The sequence below is a fragment of the Nipponia nippon genome, unplaced genomic scaffold (genome assembly GCF_047370975.1).
Source record: "Nipponia nippon isolate SJK-2023a ecotype South Korea unplaced genomic scaffold, ASM4737097v1 scaffold_2, whole genome shotgun sequence".
NCBI classification, from domain to species: Eukaryota; Metazoa; Chordata; class Aves; order Pelecaniformes; family Threskiornithidae; genus Nipponia; species Nipponia nippon.
Genome location: NW_028262336.1, coordinates 121,890,380 through 121,911,210, shown reverse-complemented (window position 1 = coordinate 121,911,210; position 20,831 = coordinate 121,890,380). Strand labels below are relative to the sequence as shown.

The window sequence follows — 20,831 nt, the reverse complement described above, 5'->3', positions numbered from 1 at the left end:
CACATTAGCATGCAATCTTTCCTTCACAGCTATATTGAAATGTCTTACGAAAAGCCAAACACAGAATATGATCCTTGTTCATCATCCACAGCTATCAGCCTGGGTTCATTAGTTAACCTGACTTTTTCACACCACTCCACCGACAACAGCTCTTTGCTCTCTGGTCACCTTAAACACAGGCTATAAGTCAGGATCACAGTCATACAGCATCTAAGGGCTCAGAACAGCAGCCAGCATCAGAACAGGCACAACCACAACAGCAGGACTGAGGCACTTGTGATATTCATCATCTCCATTTTTTGAAAGATGAGGAGAAGGGAAAGGAAGGAGCAGGGAAAGAGGATGTGGTGCTGTCTTGCTGTCTTCTATATTATGAAAAAAAAAAACCTCTTCATCTTCCTGCTGAAATTGTGCCACTACAGAGAAAGATCTTAAAGATTTACTGGAATGCAGAGAGAGCACAGAAGAGGGAACACGGCTCTAACTCCAATCTACAGCACTCACCAAGAGGCTGGAGACTTGAGTTCTGGTCCCTGCCTCCAGGACTGTTTCAGTATTTTATCCAGTATCTATTAAATATAAAATATCTTAGCACATGCAGGATAATCAAATGCACACTTTAAAGCTGCCTCTGTATGTGTTTGGTGAGAGAAGGGAACTAACACCTATAAGAAGAAATCTTTGATGCATACTGTCAAGTGTATGTGCCCGATGCAGCAGCTCGAACAGCATGGCAGTCCACACTGTACCAGTGCACAGCAGCACTGGCATGGTACAACTGAGGACTCAAACACCAAAAAGCATCACAAAGTTAGGCAGGTAACTGCAATGGTGTCCTTGTGCAGGCACCTTACAACACTGACTTTAACTGCCTTCAGTTACATAATTTCTCGTATCAATCCATGGCAAATATTCATAACTCGTACTTTTCTCACCCTTATGTATATCTATTAAACTTTCCTGTCCTGGTAGTACTCCTTTTAATGGCAAGGGGTGTTGTGCTGGTGGCTGGATTTGCAGAAATAGTAAGAACACTATTGCTCATTGCTCTCAAATAAGATTCCTCAGCACTTGCAGAACCTGAACACCCTCTAATCTGCGCACAGTGGAGAAAAAGGGCGCATGAGCTGCCAGCAAGAATCTGTTTTGTACTATGTATTTAATTGAGAGAATTAACATTGGTGTTTGTTTTCATTACTCTAATTAGTACAAACAACTGATAAATAAAACCCAAAGAGTTCATTTGTCTCTCTCCCTTTCATTATGTATATATAGCCCCCAAAGCACAGACATGCCTAAGCAGCACATACTGCTAATACATTCCCATCTCGGCAACATCCTTCCAAGGTACACAGAGTATTTGGCTAGTAAACAGAATCACAGAGAGGTTAAATGATTTGCTTAAGGTCACACAAGAGACCTGTGGCTGACTAAGGTGGGCTCCTGAAACCCAGCTGAGCCACTGCCCCATGTGGTGAGCCAGAACTTCCTTCCCGGGATACCCACCATCAGCATCTGCTCTGCACATCCCTCCATGTACCACTTACCTCCCACAGCTCCCGCCCCACGTCCTCCCCCACCTACGCCCCCCACTTCCCCGCTCGCAGATACCTTCCTCCCTGCCTCCTGCCTGGTTGCTGCGACACAAGCAGGCAGGTCACTGAAAGCAGCTACTACACGGAGCAGCACGCTACTGCCCTGAGCTGATGGGCTTTAATTGCGTATCACTTGTGTGGGTCGATGGCTCATCTTCTTGCTCGGATGAATACAGGCAGCTAGGTATTGCTGAGGCATAATGTCTGAAAATCTTTCAAATACCACTAATGTTTATAATTAGGGAAACTGTGTTACAGGCCATTCTTTGTAATAATTATAAACATTAATACAGGATTTTACTCCTTCAGAGCACTAAGCAAATAACTCTTCAGTGTTCCTATGGGATGAGTAGGTCAGCATCTTACATCTTACATCCTTTTTATAAACAGAGGGAGGTGAGGGAGAGGTGAAATACTTTGCTACCTGGAGAGGACAGAATCAGGACTTTAAATATTCCAGTTTTAAATCCCATATTCATTCCTAGAGAGATATGTCTCCTTTACAGTGCACAAGAAATGTATCATGGTGCTCCACGCCTTCCTCTCCTACAGATATTCCTGTCTTTTTCTAGGTCAGCCTCCATCTGGAAAAAGCATGTGTCTGTTTGAACTAAGAGAAATTGAGAAAGTGTGGCAGCCAAGGCATGGTATAAGCTTTTCATCCAGGAGACAACCAAAGAGAAACAAGGCTGCTGCTCCATCCTCACAAAGGGAACATGAAAAACAAGATCAATAATTTATTATATAAACTGTCCCAATGCACATCCTTGGGACTGCGGGTGTCTTATAAAATATCAACAGTAGATGGCACACGTCTGCTCCTCTTAGTCCAGAAGAAAGAATCAGGAACCTGATGCTGGGTTGTCCCATGTCACGCTCTGAAGGTCTGGCAAAGCTCAGACACTTACAAATGCACTTTGCTTATTTGGGACCCAAACAGCAACAACAGCAACAATTCACAAACCACAAACCAATCAGATGGCTAAACCGATGAGAGGTTTGCCAGCTGCGTGTTTATTTATGTGCAGCTTTTACTAAAAACACAAGATAAAAAGTGGAAAATATCTTGACTGCCCATAAACAAGCCCAAGGGGATGATTGCAAATACATGTGAAAGCCTGAACACTGGCACCAGATGTTGGAAACAACTTGGTTGCCCTGCCTTTTTTTTTTTTTTTTCTTTTTTCTTTTCTGTCTCCATATTGCAGCAGGGTCATTTAGATGGAAAGTTACTGAGAAATAAGAACTGAAATAAAGTTAGAAGGAGACCGGGAAATGGGAGGACTTGGACTATACAGAAAAATAGAAGTTCCCATCTTGTCCAGGGAAACAGGGAGAATATTTCCCTACAACAGGTAAGTTTATGTGGGATAGCTGAGTTATAGGTTGTACTACTGTCTATCATGTTACATGCAACTATATAGATCGATACAGACTTCTATCTATAAACTCTGATAAAGGGGTGACAAAGGGTGAGGAACGCTCCATCTGAGCAACTGCAGGGTAATCGAAAGAGTCAGAGCATTATTTAGGTAGTAAAAGACAGCTTGCTTGGAAATGGTGGCACAATTTAAAGACCTGATGTGGAAATGCAGAGGAAATGGTACTTGAAGTCTAATTAGGAGTAATGTGATGGAAAGCACAAAAGAAAAAGCAAGTATGACTACCACTAATAGCTTCATCTGTATTATGTGCACTTAGAGCCTTGCAAGGAAGTGGCAGAAACCTCATCATTTTCATCTTTTAAAACGGCATTCACACAGTTAAACAAAAAAGACATTAGAATGGAGCATAAAAGGTCAACACTCCTCTATGAGGAGGACTCTGAGCCAAGAGAGTCAACTTGCTTCTCTGACCTCTCTATTTCCCTTTCTTTCCCATGGTTCTTTACTACAAAACCCTTCTCTAAGTGATACTTGTTTGCACAGTGTGAGAATCCTACGAGGGATGTCCCTCTGTAGCAGCCTTTGGAGCATCCTGGAAAAGGACCCTGTCCACAACATCCTCTAGGACCTGAATCCAAGACATATTGTCAGCAGCTTACACTGCCAACTGTGATACATATTGGCGCTCAGTACTTCTCAAGAGCCAGGGCTCAGTGTCCCCTAGTCATATCCAGCCTCAGAAGAGGAGAGTCAATAAGCCATGGGCAGATGTTCACTTTGCAAGTGCAAGAGAGGACAAAATGTTCTTGAGGGAAAGTTCTGCAGGTGAACAGCATCTCAAACTGGTGCACCCAGATAACTATGAGCAGCTACTGAGGGTGGTTTGCTCCCACCCCACTGACTATACCAGAAGTGAATTAGAGAAGACGACTCACACAATCCCTTCTACCAGATCAGCTTTTGAGGCAGAAAACTGCCAGTGGGGTGTAAAATACTCAACCAACAAAGCTGGATCTGGACAAAGACATTCCATAGTCTAATTGTATGTCTTCTCTGGCTTACAACTGTCTTGTTTCAGACCATAATATGTTTGCCTAGCACAGTAAAAAGGCATTGCCGGGTCTTAACAAAGAATAAAAAAGTGTCAGGAATCTCCAAAGACAATATATCCTCTGAATAAAAACAATACAGGACAGTCAGATTCTTCCTTGTGCATTCTCTTTGTACACCAGCACTATAAATCATGAAAATTATAGAAGTCAACAATTTTAAAAAATGCAACTTTATATCTAAAACCAGCATATGTTGCAAGCAAGATATTACCACGGACAAAAACATACGCAATCTCTGTGCAGTGAGATGGAAATGTATTACTTTTATTTTCTGGGCCACTGAACAACCTAGCTGCGTAAAAAGATGAACTGCCCTGAGTGTAAAAAAAAAAAAGTTTCTGTTTCTACAGGCTATCTCTCACAGCAAAATATTAGCTACTTTCAACATCAGTAGCTTAAACATTACACTCTAAGATAAAACCCCAAAAATACTTTCATACAAACATAGCTGAAAACAGATAATATCCCCACCATTCAAATTGTGGCATCCTTCAAGCAGACTGGTACTTACTGCCTGTTACACTTCGCTATTTCATCAAAAAGGAGTTTCCACCGGGGTCGTCCAATCAAAAGCCTTGAGTTTAAAGCTTGATATTTTTCACCAATTATTTTCTGCAAGAAACAAAAAATTCCATTCTGCCTGATTTGCAAATTGCCTGCTATCACCCAGGGCTCCCATTTCTGACATTGGCTGACTTACCGTATCGCTGAGGTGTAAAACCTGAGCACAAGTATCAGACAGTTGTGATTAAAACTGCAGCCATTTCATGCACCAATACCTCTGCTCACTGCCTTTTCACTGGCTCTCCTTGGTGCTTGTTATACATTGTTCCTCATGCAGCTGCTCATTAATCTCCCCATTACTTTTAAACCAATTTATTTAAGCCATAAAACAATAACCATGCTCCTATTATTCATTCCCTCATTGGCTTTTAATGCTAAGCTGGAAGAAGCACTGCTGATGCAGAAATCATATTTCTGTCTGAAGTCTTTTTTTTTAACTTTGTACAAGTAACTATTAAGATGACTAGGTCTGAAAAAGTAACAAGGGAAATCTTACATTTCTCCCTGAGAGTAGTTTGCCAGCTGTTTTGAGTTGCTGTAACAGCAGAAAGCAGCCAAAACTGCTCCCCGGATGGATCCCAACCCATTCCAGCAGTGCTAACTCACCAGCATTTTGATAAGGTCAAGTGCCCTTCCATTGCAGGGCATTCCCTTTCTTTGGTTCTCTGTCCTAATGCGACAGAAAGGCAGAGAGAAGTTACACCTTATCTAGGCTACCAGATTCACTCTACTGCTGAATGACCTGAAGCATTGCTCGTACCAGTGCAAACACAGAGTCTTGGCTAACTCATCCTCTGTTGGCCTTTTATATTCAAGAGGCATTTGCTGAAGGATGGGCTTGGCTCCCTGTTTTCACACAGGCATGCTACTTCTGAGCAAAGGGAGCACGAAGCGAAACTGCCCTAATTTTGGTAGCAGTAAACACTTTGGACTAACATCAGTGAACACAGAAGCTGTATGGCAATGCAGAGTTGAGTTTAACTCCCCCTTGAGAAATCACGAGCAGCATTATACTTCATGCCACTTTTGTTCAACAGCCACAAAAGAGAAGTGACTTTAAAGAAAGACTTAAACCAAAGTTCACTTAAACAAATTCAGTAGCTGCTTGATACACATTATTAGAAAACTTGCTTTGAATTGTCTATTTTTACAATCTTACTGTGTCACTGCAATGCAGTCCGGCTTTGGGTTTTCATTTTAACCTAACAATAGCATACTGGGTTCATCAATTAGCTATTTTCAAGCACCCCACTCCAGTTGACATACGTCATCCAGGCATTAAATCTGTGGAACACTGTTCGTAACTACTGTAGCTATCACATTCTGTAGACTATTGGATAGTGTTCCTACCAGAGCTGTGAATGTTATGCTGTCTCCACCTGATACCAGGCAGATCAAAATACTTTGGGCATGGTTTCTCGCTGCATTTCATGTTTTGTAGTAATTGTTAGGCTTGGTTCTGGGCCTGCTGCAGTCAACTGAAAGCTTCCAGATGCAGCAGGGTAAAGAATCAGGCCTAGGCTCACGTGCTAAACAATGTAAAATGAAGATCATAAGCATAAATAGCTATGGGAGATGCCAAGAACTGAGGAATTAGCCCAGCTTTGGGGTGGGTAATACATGACAATTGGCAGTTCAGTATAATTTCCAGTCTTATACATCAAGAGATTTGTAACTTTTGTCTATATTTGAGGCAAAGAAATCCAAAGCTTTTAAAAATAGCTAGTTTCTCTCAAAATATTTATTTGAAAACAAGATTTTAGCTTGCAAGCTCCTAGAACTATTCAGTTTTGATTCTTAGCCCAGAAATGATGCTGATTTCCCATAAAACACAGCCAGCTGTCTGGTCCGTGGCCTGGCCTGGAAGGACCTCTTTCCTAGAAAAGCAAGACATAGGTTTCCACCCATTTCTAATCAACTTAAGGCTACTGGACTAGATTCTCTTAATGCTGTGGGTATGGACTTGCTCTCTTGCCCTAGTAATGAATCAGTCACTTGAGTTTATGGCCTCATTTCCTGTTTTCACCATCTGCAGTAACTCCCTTTTGCCTTTGACTGACGGTTTGCACTGTCTACTACCCCAAGGTCTAGTTCGGTTTACAAACAGCATTTAGCCACATACCTGTATTCCATCTGTTTGACTGAGGTACAGCTGGATGTTTATATAGTCTGGTCGATTCTCCTGCCAAAGCTGGGAGGATGATAAAAACAGCTAGTGAAAAAATATCTCTTCTCTTAATGTAAGCATAAAGTCACTTGTGTCTACTATCCCGAGACTTGGGTTTCAGCATCAGTGAAGTAAGCTTTTTAATGAAGAAGATACGCTTGCATAGCACCCCTTCATGCACTCCAGAATGTTGCACATCATGCTGTGTACAAAATACTATTTTAGGAAGCTATACTGCTCTTAAAATCTACCTGAAGTTGTAAATCCCACTCCCTTCTCAATCTGCCTACTAACCAAATGGCTAAAGGCCACTCAGACTTCCCAACCTGCACGTTTTTCTTCCATCTCATAAATTTCACAGATAAGCGTCCAGACTACTGGTACGTGGCAACACTGTGCAATGAAGTACTGGTGACAGATACTCAAACTATTCTGTGCCTCTCCAAGAATAAATGGAGTCTGGGTCAGGTAGCCCAAGCAGAAGTACTGCTGGAGCTTGCTTGTTTTGAGAAAGGCTGCCTTTCTCTATAGCTTGCCAGTTGTGTGCTGTGGACATACCCTGCATTTATTAAGTTGTCAGTATCCCTCCAAGCAACGCTCATTACCTTGTTATGCAACATACAGAGCAGATCTGCAAACCAGCGGAAAGATTCAATGTCCCTGCACACCCAAATGAAGTAGAGTCTTCTGAGCTTGTAGCATTTCCAGCCGTCACTTGAAAATAAAATGTTTGGGTAATTAAAAATTATCATTTAAAAAGGAAACATTAATGAAGATGCTTTATATTCATTAGTGGAAACGTGAATTTCCATTAGAAGCTAACTGCTAAATTGTTCTTCATCCTATGATACATCAGACGTTGAAATGACCAATGCAGCCTATTATGATGATCCTGAGAATATTAAATCTCTAGCACAGAGCTACCACCCTTCACAGATCCTGTTTCTGCATTAGGAAGGTGTCAGCTATACAGATGATTTGGGCAGCAAATATGGATTCATGCACCATCATCAAACTTCTATTTCAAAGCAAAGCAGACATTCTAAGTTCAAGTGTATTATGTCAATTCTTTATTAAGTTTATAAAGCAACCCATAAGACAAAAATATTGACAAATGCAATAATGTCAGAACTTAATTCTGCCTTTTATGTGAAAGGCTCTGGTTGATTATAATTAATACTCTAGCAAAATCACAAAGACCAAATCAAATCAGAGCTCCATTGTGTTAGGGAACCGTGTGATATATTACAGCCCTCAGAAAATGCTGGTGGGGAAAGTGCAGTCATGGGCAGATTTTGGTGTTGCATTTAGAAAACCAGGACTCTCATGTCAGATTTCTAATGCAAATAAAACACAAATAGAGCACAAAGGAAGGACTGGAATGAACTGGGAAAGAAAACAAAAGTGAAAAAAATCCTGATGATTGATGAGTTCAAACAAAGCAAAAATATTCAGGAAGTATCTTTAGTTAGCCAATGCTGTTTTCTGTTGTTCTGATCACTGAAATAGCCAGTGCACAGCTTGTTTTCTCCTTTTCCTCCTGAAATAATTTTCAGATAGAGAAGGCCATAGCCTGTCAACTTCAAACGCTAGTTCCAGGAGCCAACCCCAGTCGAAAAGTTTGATGATACATCTCACCATATCCACTGTGCATTATTTCAAACTGTAGGGTTGCTGGCATATACATCAAGGGTACTGTATTAATTGATCTACCTAAGTGATGACTCCAGTCACTGTCTTACCTCCCCATACACCTAACCTCCACTGTAAGCCCAAGGAGCAAGGATGGAGACATTCTCAGCAGCCTGTAGGGACTGAGAACTCACCTTTCGTGTAGACTCCTCAGAGAGAGAAAAAGTGCTTTAAGACTGGAGAGTAGAGTGTCTTTGAACTCCTGATTTCAGCTTTTTTGTTTGTAAACTGCTGACCTGCAGAGCAGGATTTCCTCCGTCTTTTTCTGACTGCCTATACTAAGACAAGCCCTTAGGAAGGGTCACAATCTGGTCAGATGTGACAAGATAACTATAAGCAGTAGCAAGGAAAATAAGTGCCTTTCACCGTAAAAAAGGATAAAAGGAGAGAAAAATGCAAGGCATTTTGTATTGAACTGCTGTAAGTCAGTAACAAAACACCACTCTCGCTGATGAAGCATTGCAGCTGGACAAAGAGGCTGGACTGCAAGACTTCAGGAAACAAGTCAAGCATAGATTTAAAATAGCACCTCAGACACACGTGCCTGGTCTGCCTCCAGCAGGCTCTATTATGCAATAAAGGTGCAATCCCCCATTCCAACCAAGTTCATATGTATATAACACTTCTTGTGTGTTTCTGTGTTACCACTGCCCGTAATAACAGCCATTATTTACAGACCCTTCTGCATGAAAGCCACTAGCTTTCCTTAATGTAAGTTATATTTTCTTAAAAATAGAGCATAGTGTTCAACAGTTAAGTGAAGGGAAGGGCAGGAGCCAGAATTAAACTGTGTACATACAACAGGAACACAACTGAGCAGGAAACAAATTAGTACGTTGACAGGCTTCTGATCTCCCCCAGACCTGCGTGCCCTTGACACAACAGGACTGGCTCCGCTGCTCTGCAGTGCTGGCATCGTAAGGCAGTTTGCATCTTCACACCTGCCAATTTCCACTTCTGAGCCAGGGCAAAGACAACAGGCAGATCATCCACTAAACCAGTGCTTTGTTGATGTTTAAATACTGAGAAGGAAAGCAGACTTAGACTGTTACTTTTTTCCAGAATCACAGAATGATTCCCCTGTATAATACTACAGTGAAAAAAGGGAAGATTGGCTACAAAGGCAGGTTATGGTATTGGCTGCTTGGAAGCCCATTTATGGCTTTATCCAGATAAATGGACATTGCAAAAGCTTTTGGGTGCTAACCTTCTATGGCAATGTCTGTGGAAGTTCCTACAACCTCTGATAACACACTGGTAGAGGCAAACATCTCATTACCTGCTGTTGGCCCATCATTATCATCTGTGACATTTTTGCTAAGCACTGTCAAGGATAATCCATCATGAGGAAAATGGTCATTTTATCCACCTGGGCCTCAGGCTTTCAGAAAAAATGTACCCTGTTTTTGAGAGGATGATCAATACACTCTCAGGAAAAGAAAATGAGGGAGCCCAAGATGGCCTTTGAGGGCTGCAGCACTATGAGACAGGTGGGGCTGATAATTTTCAGAAGCACTCAGCACTGTCAGGTCCAGCCCAGATCAAGGACAGAAGAACGTGCACAGCATCTAAATTCCAGGCTTTAACTTTGCTTTGGAGTTCGAGCTGGCCATTGGCATGTTCATCTCCGATAAAATGCTTCAGTTGTGCATTGTAAAACCTTCCCAAAGCCAGCTACCCTTTCAACACTTCAGGGAAGGTTTGCTGCTTTGGCTGGCTGTTTATATAGCGCCTATGAAACAGGGGTGATTAACCTGTGACTGGAACTCTTAGCCAATAATCTAGCAAAAAAAAAAAACAAACCCAAAAACGATAGCATTCATGAAGGCAAGCCTATTTCACACAGCATAAGATTTGGTGGGAACCACACTGCCAATGTGACAGACAAACGAGGTGAAAGGTTTGGTCTGAATAGAATGCCAAAGGCTTTAAATTAAAAAAAAAAAACAACAACAATAGAGAAACAAGAAAAAAAAAGGTAAAGAAAAAGGCATATCTAAAAATTAAACTTCTCGAACGGAGTTAAACATCCGAATGCTGTCTGAATCCAAGCTGATCCCTTTCCTTTAAAACCTTAAGCTTACACATTTACAGAATTCAAACAGACCAGGACAGCTGGCCCTGCATTTCCAGCAGAAAGACTGTCACAACTTCCTGACTCTCAAAAACTCACTAGCATAGTCCCTAGCCTCATCTAAGCTGGGACTAGGGGAACAAGTCTAGCCGAAGGGCTGTGACTACATTAATCACAGGTTAGGCTGGTGACAGGGTATAAAGGTTAGTGACACTGTCCCAGCTCAGGTGCATTACTGGCACAACTCTGCCACAACTGTTTGGGTTACAAAACCTGTATGAGATGATTTACGCTCTTCAGGGGACATCCCAGTCTTCTACCACTCTCCAAGGAATCATTCACTTATGTTATGCTAATGGCAGTTTTTAAATACTCTGAAAGTCTTTCTGATGCACTACTATGGTAAACTGGGGGGAAATGGCTTTAAAAGGCTTAAGGTCACTTACAGCAGGGTGTTGAGTACTGATGCAAATGGTGTAACTCCAATACCTCCAGCCACGCAGAGGCTGACCTCATAGTTCAGGGATTCCTCAAAGGGACTTCCAAAAGGTCCATCCACATACAGTCTGCAGAAAAAGCAAAAAGAACACTTTTAGAGAAAGCTGCTAAAATCAGAGGAGAGAGGAAAAGAAAAGTGGGTTGGAATTAACATCCTGCAAAGAATTTGTTTCAATTTTTTATTAGTCTTGGGATGCAGAATATCACAGAATCATAGAATCATAGAATACCAGGTTGGAAGGGACCTCAAGGATCATCTGGTCCAACCTTTATGAAAACCTTTTTCCTGGAAAGCTTTATGTGGAGAGAAACCAATGTACAAGTGGTATGAAAAAGTGTTATATGAAATCTCTTGGCACATTCCATGATTAGACAAGCCATTTTTTAATCAAACAGGTGGAGGTGACTAAATTATGACTGTCCCTTGTGTCTGGTACTAGGGGGGCAAAGAAAGTGCTGCACTTACAGGATATCTGAAGAGGGGGAAAAAGCACTGAGTTTACCTCTTTGACTCATGCCTCTCATTCTTACAACAGTTTTGTCTACCAGTTCTTAAAACTCGTTTAGGAGACTGAGTCCCATTTCCAACCCATTTTTAGTATTTCAGATACTGCTGGAAAGTCAGTTGACTAATTTAAAAATGGGCTTTTAGGCATCTTCAAAAGTTTGAATTCCATATCTTTCCTACACTGCTGAAAGTCTGCCCAAGGTCATCCACAGATAGCTCAAAATTTATTGGCTGTAATATCGCTAATAAGATTCACATACCCCCTATTCTAATTAGGGAATACCAACTTCAGTAAGAGATTCAGAGACTATTATGAAGAGAACTTGAACAGTACATTTAGCCAAGGTCCATTCTGTGTATGAGTGGCTCACTGGATTGCCACATTTTAGGTAGCTAATGAATACAGCAAAGTGTGGTGGGACCAGCACTGCATTCAGCAGCTTGGTGACTGGGGATTTGCTCACAGCTAGGCTGACTGACAGCAACCTTTGGCCTGAGTCCACACAGAAGTTCCAACATATATATTTTTACACACCCCCCCATACTGGTTCTATTATTCAACTAAGCTAGGCATACTATTTGTCTAATAAAAGGGCATAAGCTTCTCCTTTATACCATCAGCCAGAGAATTAAAGGCAGAGGAGGCATCTCTTTTCCCAGACAAAAGTCTTTCAACCCTCATCCGATTCTTTCCTTTTGAGGGCTGGATCTTAGCCATAACTTAAGATCTCAGTCTGATCTCATTTCTTGTAGTTTTGTGGTCTGACCCTTGGCATCTTACCAGTCAAGACAACATCTTGTCTGGGTGTCTTTGGCCAATATGGCCTTTTCCAGGAAATTTCTTCCAGACCTCTGCTACTGCTGACATCTTGATGCCTCATATATTAGGCTCCTTCTTCTATAGTATCTTGTCTAAACGCAGATAAGTACCTACTTTCTGATGGCAAACAGGCTGATCCTTAACTATGCCCTGTCTTATAAATTCCGTTCTTGGCTCTTGGTGTCCTACCTGGAGAGAAAGGCAGAAGACACTGGGCCAGCCACAGCTGTCATCAAAAAGCTTTGGAAGTGCTGGCAGTAGACGTTTTTAAATAACCACAATTCCTCACTGATATTCATAACTAATCAATCTGCAAGCCAAATATGCTTATTTTTATTTCTGTCTTTGTATTCTGAAGTCACTACAGTATTCTACAAATGTTCTCTTGGAGAATCTCAAAGCTTTTCAATGTCAGGTATGTTAGTACCAGCATGATGACAATACTAGACAAACAAATTCACTCCTTACTTAGGACAGATAAATTCTTTTGCATAGTGGGGCCAAGAAAAACTTAAATGGACGTGCATACAATACAAAAAGAACTTTAAGTATCTTCTCATTAAATGTTTCCTGTTACATAACACTTTATACCCCATTTGCTTAACAAGGGTTTATTTTCCACTAATGAAATGATACCACTGCTGGTGCAGAGTGCAGCAGTAGTTGCTTTAACAGATCTTCTAAATGTTGCGCTATCAGTTGACTGAGGAGGTAAAGGAGCATCTCTTATTTAAATAAGCAACAGGGGAAATGTAGAGAAGCAGGTCATTACTCTGAAATGAATCTGGTCCAGGGGACATTTTGAGAGAAGTCCACAAATGTTATGGGTCTCAGATGTATATCTCAACAGAGATCTAATTTTGGGATATCAGTGTAGGGCAAAAAGAAAAAAAAATACTGGATAATGAAGACCAGCAACTGAAGTCCACTGTCATTCCTGGCATACCTCTTACACATATGTTACCCTAATCAGACCCTGCCTAGCTGGTGAAATCTGGAGAATCGCTCCTAAAGGTATGAAGGGCATAAGCACAGGCCTGAGGGAAATTCCTTGCATTTTGCACAAGCAGCACTAACTTTCATTTGGATATACAGACTTAAAGCCAATATTTTTTGGAAAAAACACAAGCAAACAAAACAAAAGCAAACTAGCAAAGGAGATTTTTCCAGAAATTACCACAGTGGATGTCACGTACTCTGGGTGTGCCACTTAGCAGAATGGCACTTAAGCCTAGACTATCTGAAGTATGTATGTATGCCTGATCTCAGAAGGAACTAAGCAATTCCTGGGAAGTCTGACTACCACATAATACCACTGACATGATCAGGAGTTGAAACATGCAAAACCAGATCTGGTCACTGCAAACCAGTCAATCACGGTGAATAATTCCATGCCAGAAATTCAAGAAACAACCTTCAATTAAATATGTATTTTGGTCAGATTTCTCCAGTTTGTGGCCCATTAGCCTCATCTGGCCTGCAAAATATTTCTATCTGCCCACTGTGTCTTCCTCTGAGGGAGTAAGGAGCAGTTGTTTGGACAGCAAATGCAGTCAGAGGAGCCAAGAGCCTCCTGCTGTTCCTGCATGTGGCCCCGCACAGAACAGCCAGAAGTCAGTGCTTCCAAGTGCAAGAAAGAGAAATGGGGAAAAAGCTGGAGAAGTATCGCTACTGCGTTAACCCACTCCACAAGACTGCCTGAAAAGACTGATTCCAAGGATAACATGATCTCCCTGGAAGATTTTGTTGGATGTCATAAACATGCACTACTTAATCCCATTTTACTATGGGGATAATTTATAACTAAAAGAAATGTGACTCTGATGCCCTGATGGAGGTGGTCAGTTAGGAATTGATCCTTCTTTTATTCAAGTCAGTGAAAGAAAGAGACCCCTCCCGATGCCATCTAAAAGAGCGCAGTGATGAACAGAGCAGCGATTCAGTCATGGACTTTTGCAGAGATTATGCAACTTTCACTTCCTCTCACCATGTTCCTCCTTTCATTTCATAGTAATGAAAAGTTTTGCATAAAAGCAGTTCATTACTGCAAATGAAATCTCACAGCATTCAATAAAACGACAGAGAAGCCAAGGGGGGTAAGATGACTTTTTGTTTCTTGAGTTGTGCCCCAGATATATCACACTACCATGCTATGCTCTCCTATCCTCCCAGCTTTAGTTTAATTAACATGAAGGAAGGGAATGGAATTTTACTAAAAGTTTAGAAATACCCCCTTCAGGCAAACTTATTCAAATAACGAGTTGTTCTTTTCACATGTATTCATTTCCAATCTTAGGAGTGCTCTCAGTTATTCTGGCACAATTTCTTAGCTCACAAACAGAAAAAAAGCTCCTCAAAGCAGAATATATCACAAAAAATAGCAGTGCACATTGTTAAAAAGCATCTTACAGATAGCTGGTGAACATATTTTCTATTTGAGGCACACTTACATTCTACAGTACAGCAGTACAGAAATATCCCAGCAAGCATCAAGACAGCTTGTTCCAGCGCTGGGCAATGCAACTGCACTAACATGGGGCTTTTCCTAACCCAAGGGACATTGTCTCAGGGACACAGGCAGCTGTACTGCTTTTGAGACCCAAGTTATTATCTTCCGTAAGGAACTGCATAGTGAGGTATGGAGACATCTGCCCACTTCTCTGTTGGACTGGGACCTCAGTGCCATGCTTTACTGCAGGGTGTAGGTGCCCTTAGAAAAGTTTAATGCTTATCTTGTACTTCATTACTCAACTGTAAATGCTGATATTGTATTGTAGCTTTTTTCCCGGGCTTTTTGGGAGCTACTGTGAGACATTATCAGGAATATTAGTGGAATAACAGATGGATAGGGGAGTTAATTCAAGAGCTTGTAGGAAATTTTAATTAAAGAAGCATCAGCATTTGCAAGCTGAACAAAAATGCTGCATAGAGCACAGAAAGTCCTAGCCTGACTGAATTTTGTGGCAAAATGTCAACAGAGTAAGGATTTCACTCAGCAGTATGTGATTTTACATCCTTGGAGCAGTATTCAGTTTGTTGCTAAGACCCAGGTGTAGGTATCTTTGTGTGAGCATGCTGAGTAAGTCCCCGATACAGTCAAAAGAGATGCAGTCAATACAGTTAATGGAGCCTAGAGAGAGATTCAGGATGTGATGAATTGCTCTCTATGTCTACAGACTGTACTGACTCAAATTAACAGGACCTTAGAGATTCCTGTCCCTCTGGAACAGCTGAAGGCCAAGCAGAAGTGAAATGGCATTAGACACCTAGCCTGAGGCATCTGAATCCAGACCTGTATCTCCACTGAGAAAACTGGAGCTCAGATACCTAGCTCACATACAGACACCTACATTTAGACGTCTTCAGCTGGAGCTGAATCCCTCCCCTGATATCCTATGAAAAGCCCATGTCATTGACTTCAATAGGTTTTGGATAAAGTTCTCCAAAAGGAAAATAAAATCAAGTCAGCAACCCTCCTCCCACACTCATTCTTTTCTCTAACTTGTCCTACTAAAGCCACAGCTCAGTACTGCCATGATGGATACAGCCTGAGAACTCCAAGGAACCGACTGTCTGATGGCTGCAAGCATCTCCTTACGCTCTTCTGCTGCTGTAACTTTTATGCACCAGAAAGATGCCATCACCTCCCTCTGATAACCCACAATACCAGCCTCCACCCCCACGTGATAAATATTCAAACAAGTGCCTTCATGTTCCTCCCACACTGCCCTTCATGCCTGTGAGGAAATATCTGTAAACATCTGCAGAGCTATTTCATTATCTCCCTTCAAATTCCTTCTGAAGACTCCTCTTTCCTCTAATATCTAAAAAACCAATAAATCAGAAGTTGACAGTAGTTAGGCTGTCGATGTGCTTGCCATAGCTCAGTCGTATTCTGGCCCAGTGCTGTCTCACTGTTTCCCTGAATTTTGCTGTCTGATTGTATCCATCTGTTGTCTCCTGTTCTAGTTTAAGTTGGTTTGGTCAGGACAGTCTCTCTGCTGCGTGATGGCATGTATCAGGATGGCTTCCTGATGCATGACTGGTTCTTCAGGGCACTAGGATAATACATATAAATGAAGAATTACTGGAAACCATCCAAATCTGAAACTTATAGCAGAGGCAATCTTTTATATGGTAGGCTTGCAGAAAGCAAAACTGACTACAGAAGTGTTCCAGACCACTTTGGAGTCCAAGGCTCAATTCAGTTTTCAGTAAAAACCTAGCTACAACAAATGACATGATTTTATTTTTCAAAGAAGCCGCACTTACCACTATCAAAGATTTTCAAACATTTTCTGCAGCAAAAATCAAGAAAGTCACTTCATCTTTTGAAGTCAACATATGAAACTTCCTGTCATTATTTAAACCTCAATTAATAAGTGTACACTCTGACACTATTTTTCCAGAGGGCTTGTGATTATTGACAGCATTTCAGTACCAACAGCCTTTTACAGATGAAGAACCACCACTGAACAAAGCACGTCATCCTCGGTTTGTATGGATTTCCAAAACTACAATGGCTTTCAAGGTTTAAAAGTGTAACAAAATGTGACATCTGGCATGTGAGATCAGAGATTCCCATGTGTTCTCCTGACATTGTGAAGGATGATGTTTTCATTAAAGAAAACAGCAGCCCCTTAGACGAGCAAGCTTGCAAAACCCAGTGGGTCCAATTAACTTTATATACTATTTTGCACAAGATTGCAAAGTGTTGTGATTCTAATTCAGATTTCATTAGGCATCCTCTCCCTTTTTTAATAGCTTGAGTTTAATTTCTGATTGATTATTCATATTTTTTCCTTTCAACTTCAAACGTATTCTTACAATATGTACTAGAGCTTATAGAAGTTTCCTTCTCTCTTCTACAGAAGTTGCATCCTTTATCAGGTGGTTAAACATCCAATTATAACAACGTAGATGGCTCAAAACCCTACAGAATCAATTAGCATCAGATTTTCTTCTCATAGAAGCATGCCAGATTATAATTATTTTTAAAATTCTAGAAAAGCCATTGGGTTTAGTACATCTCAGTTCCATTTATTTCTCCCTGGCTGGGCAAAACAAAATGAAATCACTTGTTCTTCAGCTTATTATACTCTCGAGGGCCCAGAGATGACTGAAGAAGAATTTCCATTTCTACAACATCCTTAGCAAGAGAAAATATGTTGGAGACATGATGACAAGGGCAAGAAAGTGGAAAAGCAAAGCAGGCACCTGCATTTTCATGGATTAGGCTCCTTCTGTAAACCCTGAACTGACATCCATGGTTTTTGTATGAGACACAGTGCAGTTTCAAGGAGAAGAAGATCCCACTGGAGTAGGCTGGAACACTACAGTAGCAAAAGTTGTACAACTACCTATGGGGAGCTGGACTTGCAACAGAGGAGTGAGAAGGATGGCGGAGGAGGAGAAAAGAACCTCATAACTCTGAATGAAAATTTCAAAAAAGCATGGAGGTAGCAGTTCCACTGAAGGCAACAGAAAACAGACTTGCACAACTGATGGTCACCCTTGTAAGCATGGCTCTTTCTTGTTCAGGACTCCCAAAGCAATCTGAAGGTAGGCTCTCAGACCAAGTTCATTTTCCTCGGAATTGAATCAAACTGTCTAAATATTGTCTAAAGCATTTATGGAGAGCCCATATTTGTTATTACTCATTGTTGACTATCACAAGAGAGAAGCAATAGTTTAGACCATTCACTTCATTAAAAAGGTTTGTAAAACCACTATGAGAACTACAATCAGGTATAATTATGTATTCAGACAATTTTGTTCTCTGAAAGTACATGTACTTTCTGTACCAAATTCTTGGGTCAATATTCTTAATTAATGTTGCATTAATTCTTCTCCATGGCAGCCTTTTTACTGACATTTTTATAAAATGTTTCCAAAATGTATTCCTTTGATTAAAGATCACACATGATTTAGTTTTATTATAACAAGAAATCCAATTTTCCACTTATTTCCTTACCAATTACAGTCTCTATTTTGTGAAGTGCCTTGCCTCTCTGTAAACTTGTCTCCTACCAATTTTGCCTCAGCTAATAAAGTAAAAGAAGAATATTTGTAATGACTGCACCACCTATTGTAACTCGCCATTTGAAAATTTAGTTTGTTACATCATAAAGTGATAAGATGCTGCAGATCAGTAACCACAAGTAGGTTGAGCATGTTGGCCATGTTTCTTTACAACTCATTCACTGGCACAGCACTTATCTGTCCATCTCACTGCAAACAGTATTTCTGCTTTAGAGTAATCCACTTCCATATTTGACCTTCTGTCTCTTTCAGTATTTACGGGAAGCTTTTTCTTGCCTATACTCTTCCCTTTGGTGGTCATCTCAGAGTTGCCATCTAGCAGACAGCATGGGTCCTTCTCACAAGCAGTGCTGATATTAGCGCTGAGCCCTCTTCCTCACTTGGTAAATTATACTCACTAAGACAGGATAACCCACATCCCCATGGCAGTGGAAATACCTGCAGCATCAGTACCTCAGGGTACTATGGGAAACCTGAAGCAACTGAAGCAGACTGAAGCATACTGATGCAACTGGATTGCAGATTTCAGATGCCGATTCGAGTCTTTCACACCTCTAATTATTACATATTAAGCAGCACTGGAGGTCTAACGCAGTTCCCTCGGCCAAGGTTTGGATATTGTCATGTTAAGTAAAAAGTCTACATGGGAGTTTAGGATTCAGGAAAGCCTGACAGGTAGTACATATATGAGATGTAGTAGTCCCCCAACCCTGGCAGTATACTCGAGGGGCATATTATACCAAAGGTCAAAATACTTTTTTTGATAGACTGGGGGAAGAAGAAAACCACTCTAACTAGACATCCACACTGCCAGTAGGCTTTCCCGGTCAAGCTCCAATACACCTTAGGGCTGGGGAAAGAAAAGTTGGCACCTGCTGACAAATCCCAAGGATGACAAGTGCGGAAATTAAAAACCTAGCTAGGTATCCACAGAAACAAAAGGAGAGGCGAGAAGAAGCTGACTAGAGTGCTGGAAGAGGTAGTTGGCAGCAGATCAATCTGAAGACAAGGCCAAGCATATCACGTTCTGCTCCAAAAGCAGCCCTTTCAGGCTCTTTGGACTAGACTAAGTAGAGATGAAGAATTCAAAATGAAGAGAATAAGAATTAAAAAACAAAGGAGGACAAATTGCACAACAAATTCTGCAGTTGGAATGAAGTAGTCAATCCTGCAGTAAAATGAGATCCTCAATATATAGTAATCCTAAGCACAAATATGCTATCTAAAATGTTATAAACCCCCAAGAAAAAATTGCCATGTTTCATTGCTGACTCTCTTCTGTCTTAAGGTGTACATTTGGCTAAAGGAAGTAACTTAGTCCAGTCACAAGCCCATCTTTTCTCTGGAAAAATCTCTTTGTAAGGAAATGTCTCTCACAGCTACACTGCCACTAAGGAAAGATGCTCTCCATGAGCCTCACATCCTATACAGGCCAGTGAATGTGCCTATAGGAGTAGGGTCCCTTCAGGGCAGCTTCATGAAGTAAATAATTACTGGTTTGGGGGTTTGTAAAATATCTTTGCTTGAACTTAGCTGCCAGGAAACCTAGAAAGAAATTCTCTAAAAATTGCTCAGACAGTTGAGCGATGTCTGCAAGATAATGAGAAGGCAACTTCAAATGGCTTCCAGATGTTCAGCGATGGTCAGACAAGCTCATTTCCTTAGTGTCCTGGTTTCGACAGGGGCAAGTGGCTGTGTGCTACTTAGTTGCCAACTGGGGTTAAACCATGATACATAGGCAGACAGCTTCTTATCTGGAAAGGGATATAGAAAACTGGCAAGGCCAAAATAGAAGGAAAGATACCCGCTGAACACTAGAGCAAACAATACATAGTTGCAGTAAAATGGCAGATTAAGGATAAGATCATCCAACTTGGAGAAGGAATTTCTGAAGTCAACATAAGCCTATAGATGAATCTGCATATAGATTCACAGGCAGAAGCTTATCAAGCTACTAGAGAATATACTGCATTACATCATAAATGAGCTCAGTCCAGCCCTGACCATCTTGACCTCTTCATGGTTTTCCTCTGAATATGCTCCAACTTCTTATTTCAAGTTCTATTTTTTAGAGTGAACGGCCCATTATTGTCTGCACTGTTCCAATTTCAGTCCTGCCAAGGCTTTACATAATGGCATCATTATTCATAGGTGGTAGTGTCATTATTACTACCTTTCTAGACATACAAAGATGCCTCTGTACAGCCCTCTGGCCTCTTGGGTTATTCAAAATAAAGAATTTTTCATCCCTTGAATTTTTAAATTCCTTAAAGCTCTTACCTTTCTATGTCCTGTAAGAGTATCCATGATAACAGAGAGAGTCTTATTTTTAGCATTTCTGTAAGTTTTAAGAAGCTGAGAGAGAACAGGTGAC

The 20,831-nt window shown here is 41.0% G+C and overlaps 1 protein-coding gene across 3 annotated transcripts in view; it reads right to left on the bottom strand.

The window, feature by feature from the left end:
* NOX4 (NADPH oxidase 4) overlaps nt 1–20,831 on the bottom strand; it is a 118,644-nt gene that overhangs the window by 12,185 nt on the left and 85,628 nt on the right. For all 3 annotated transcript variants that reach the window (XM_087758232.1, XM_087758230.1, XM_087758231.1), the window contains exons 14-17: nt 11,036–11,155; nt 7,429–7,537; nt 6,779–6,847; nt 4,604–4,704 (exon numbers count right to left, since the gene is read on the bottom strand). In XM_087758232.1, coding sequence (XP_087614358.1) covers nt 4,604–4,704; nt 6,779–6,847; nt 7,429–7,537; nt 11,036–11,155 — 399 coding nt within the window. The remainder of the gene's footprint in view (nt 1–4,603; nt 4,705–6,778; nt 6,848–7,428; nt 7,538–11,035; nt 11,156–20,831) is intronic.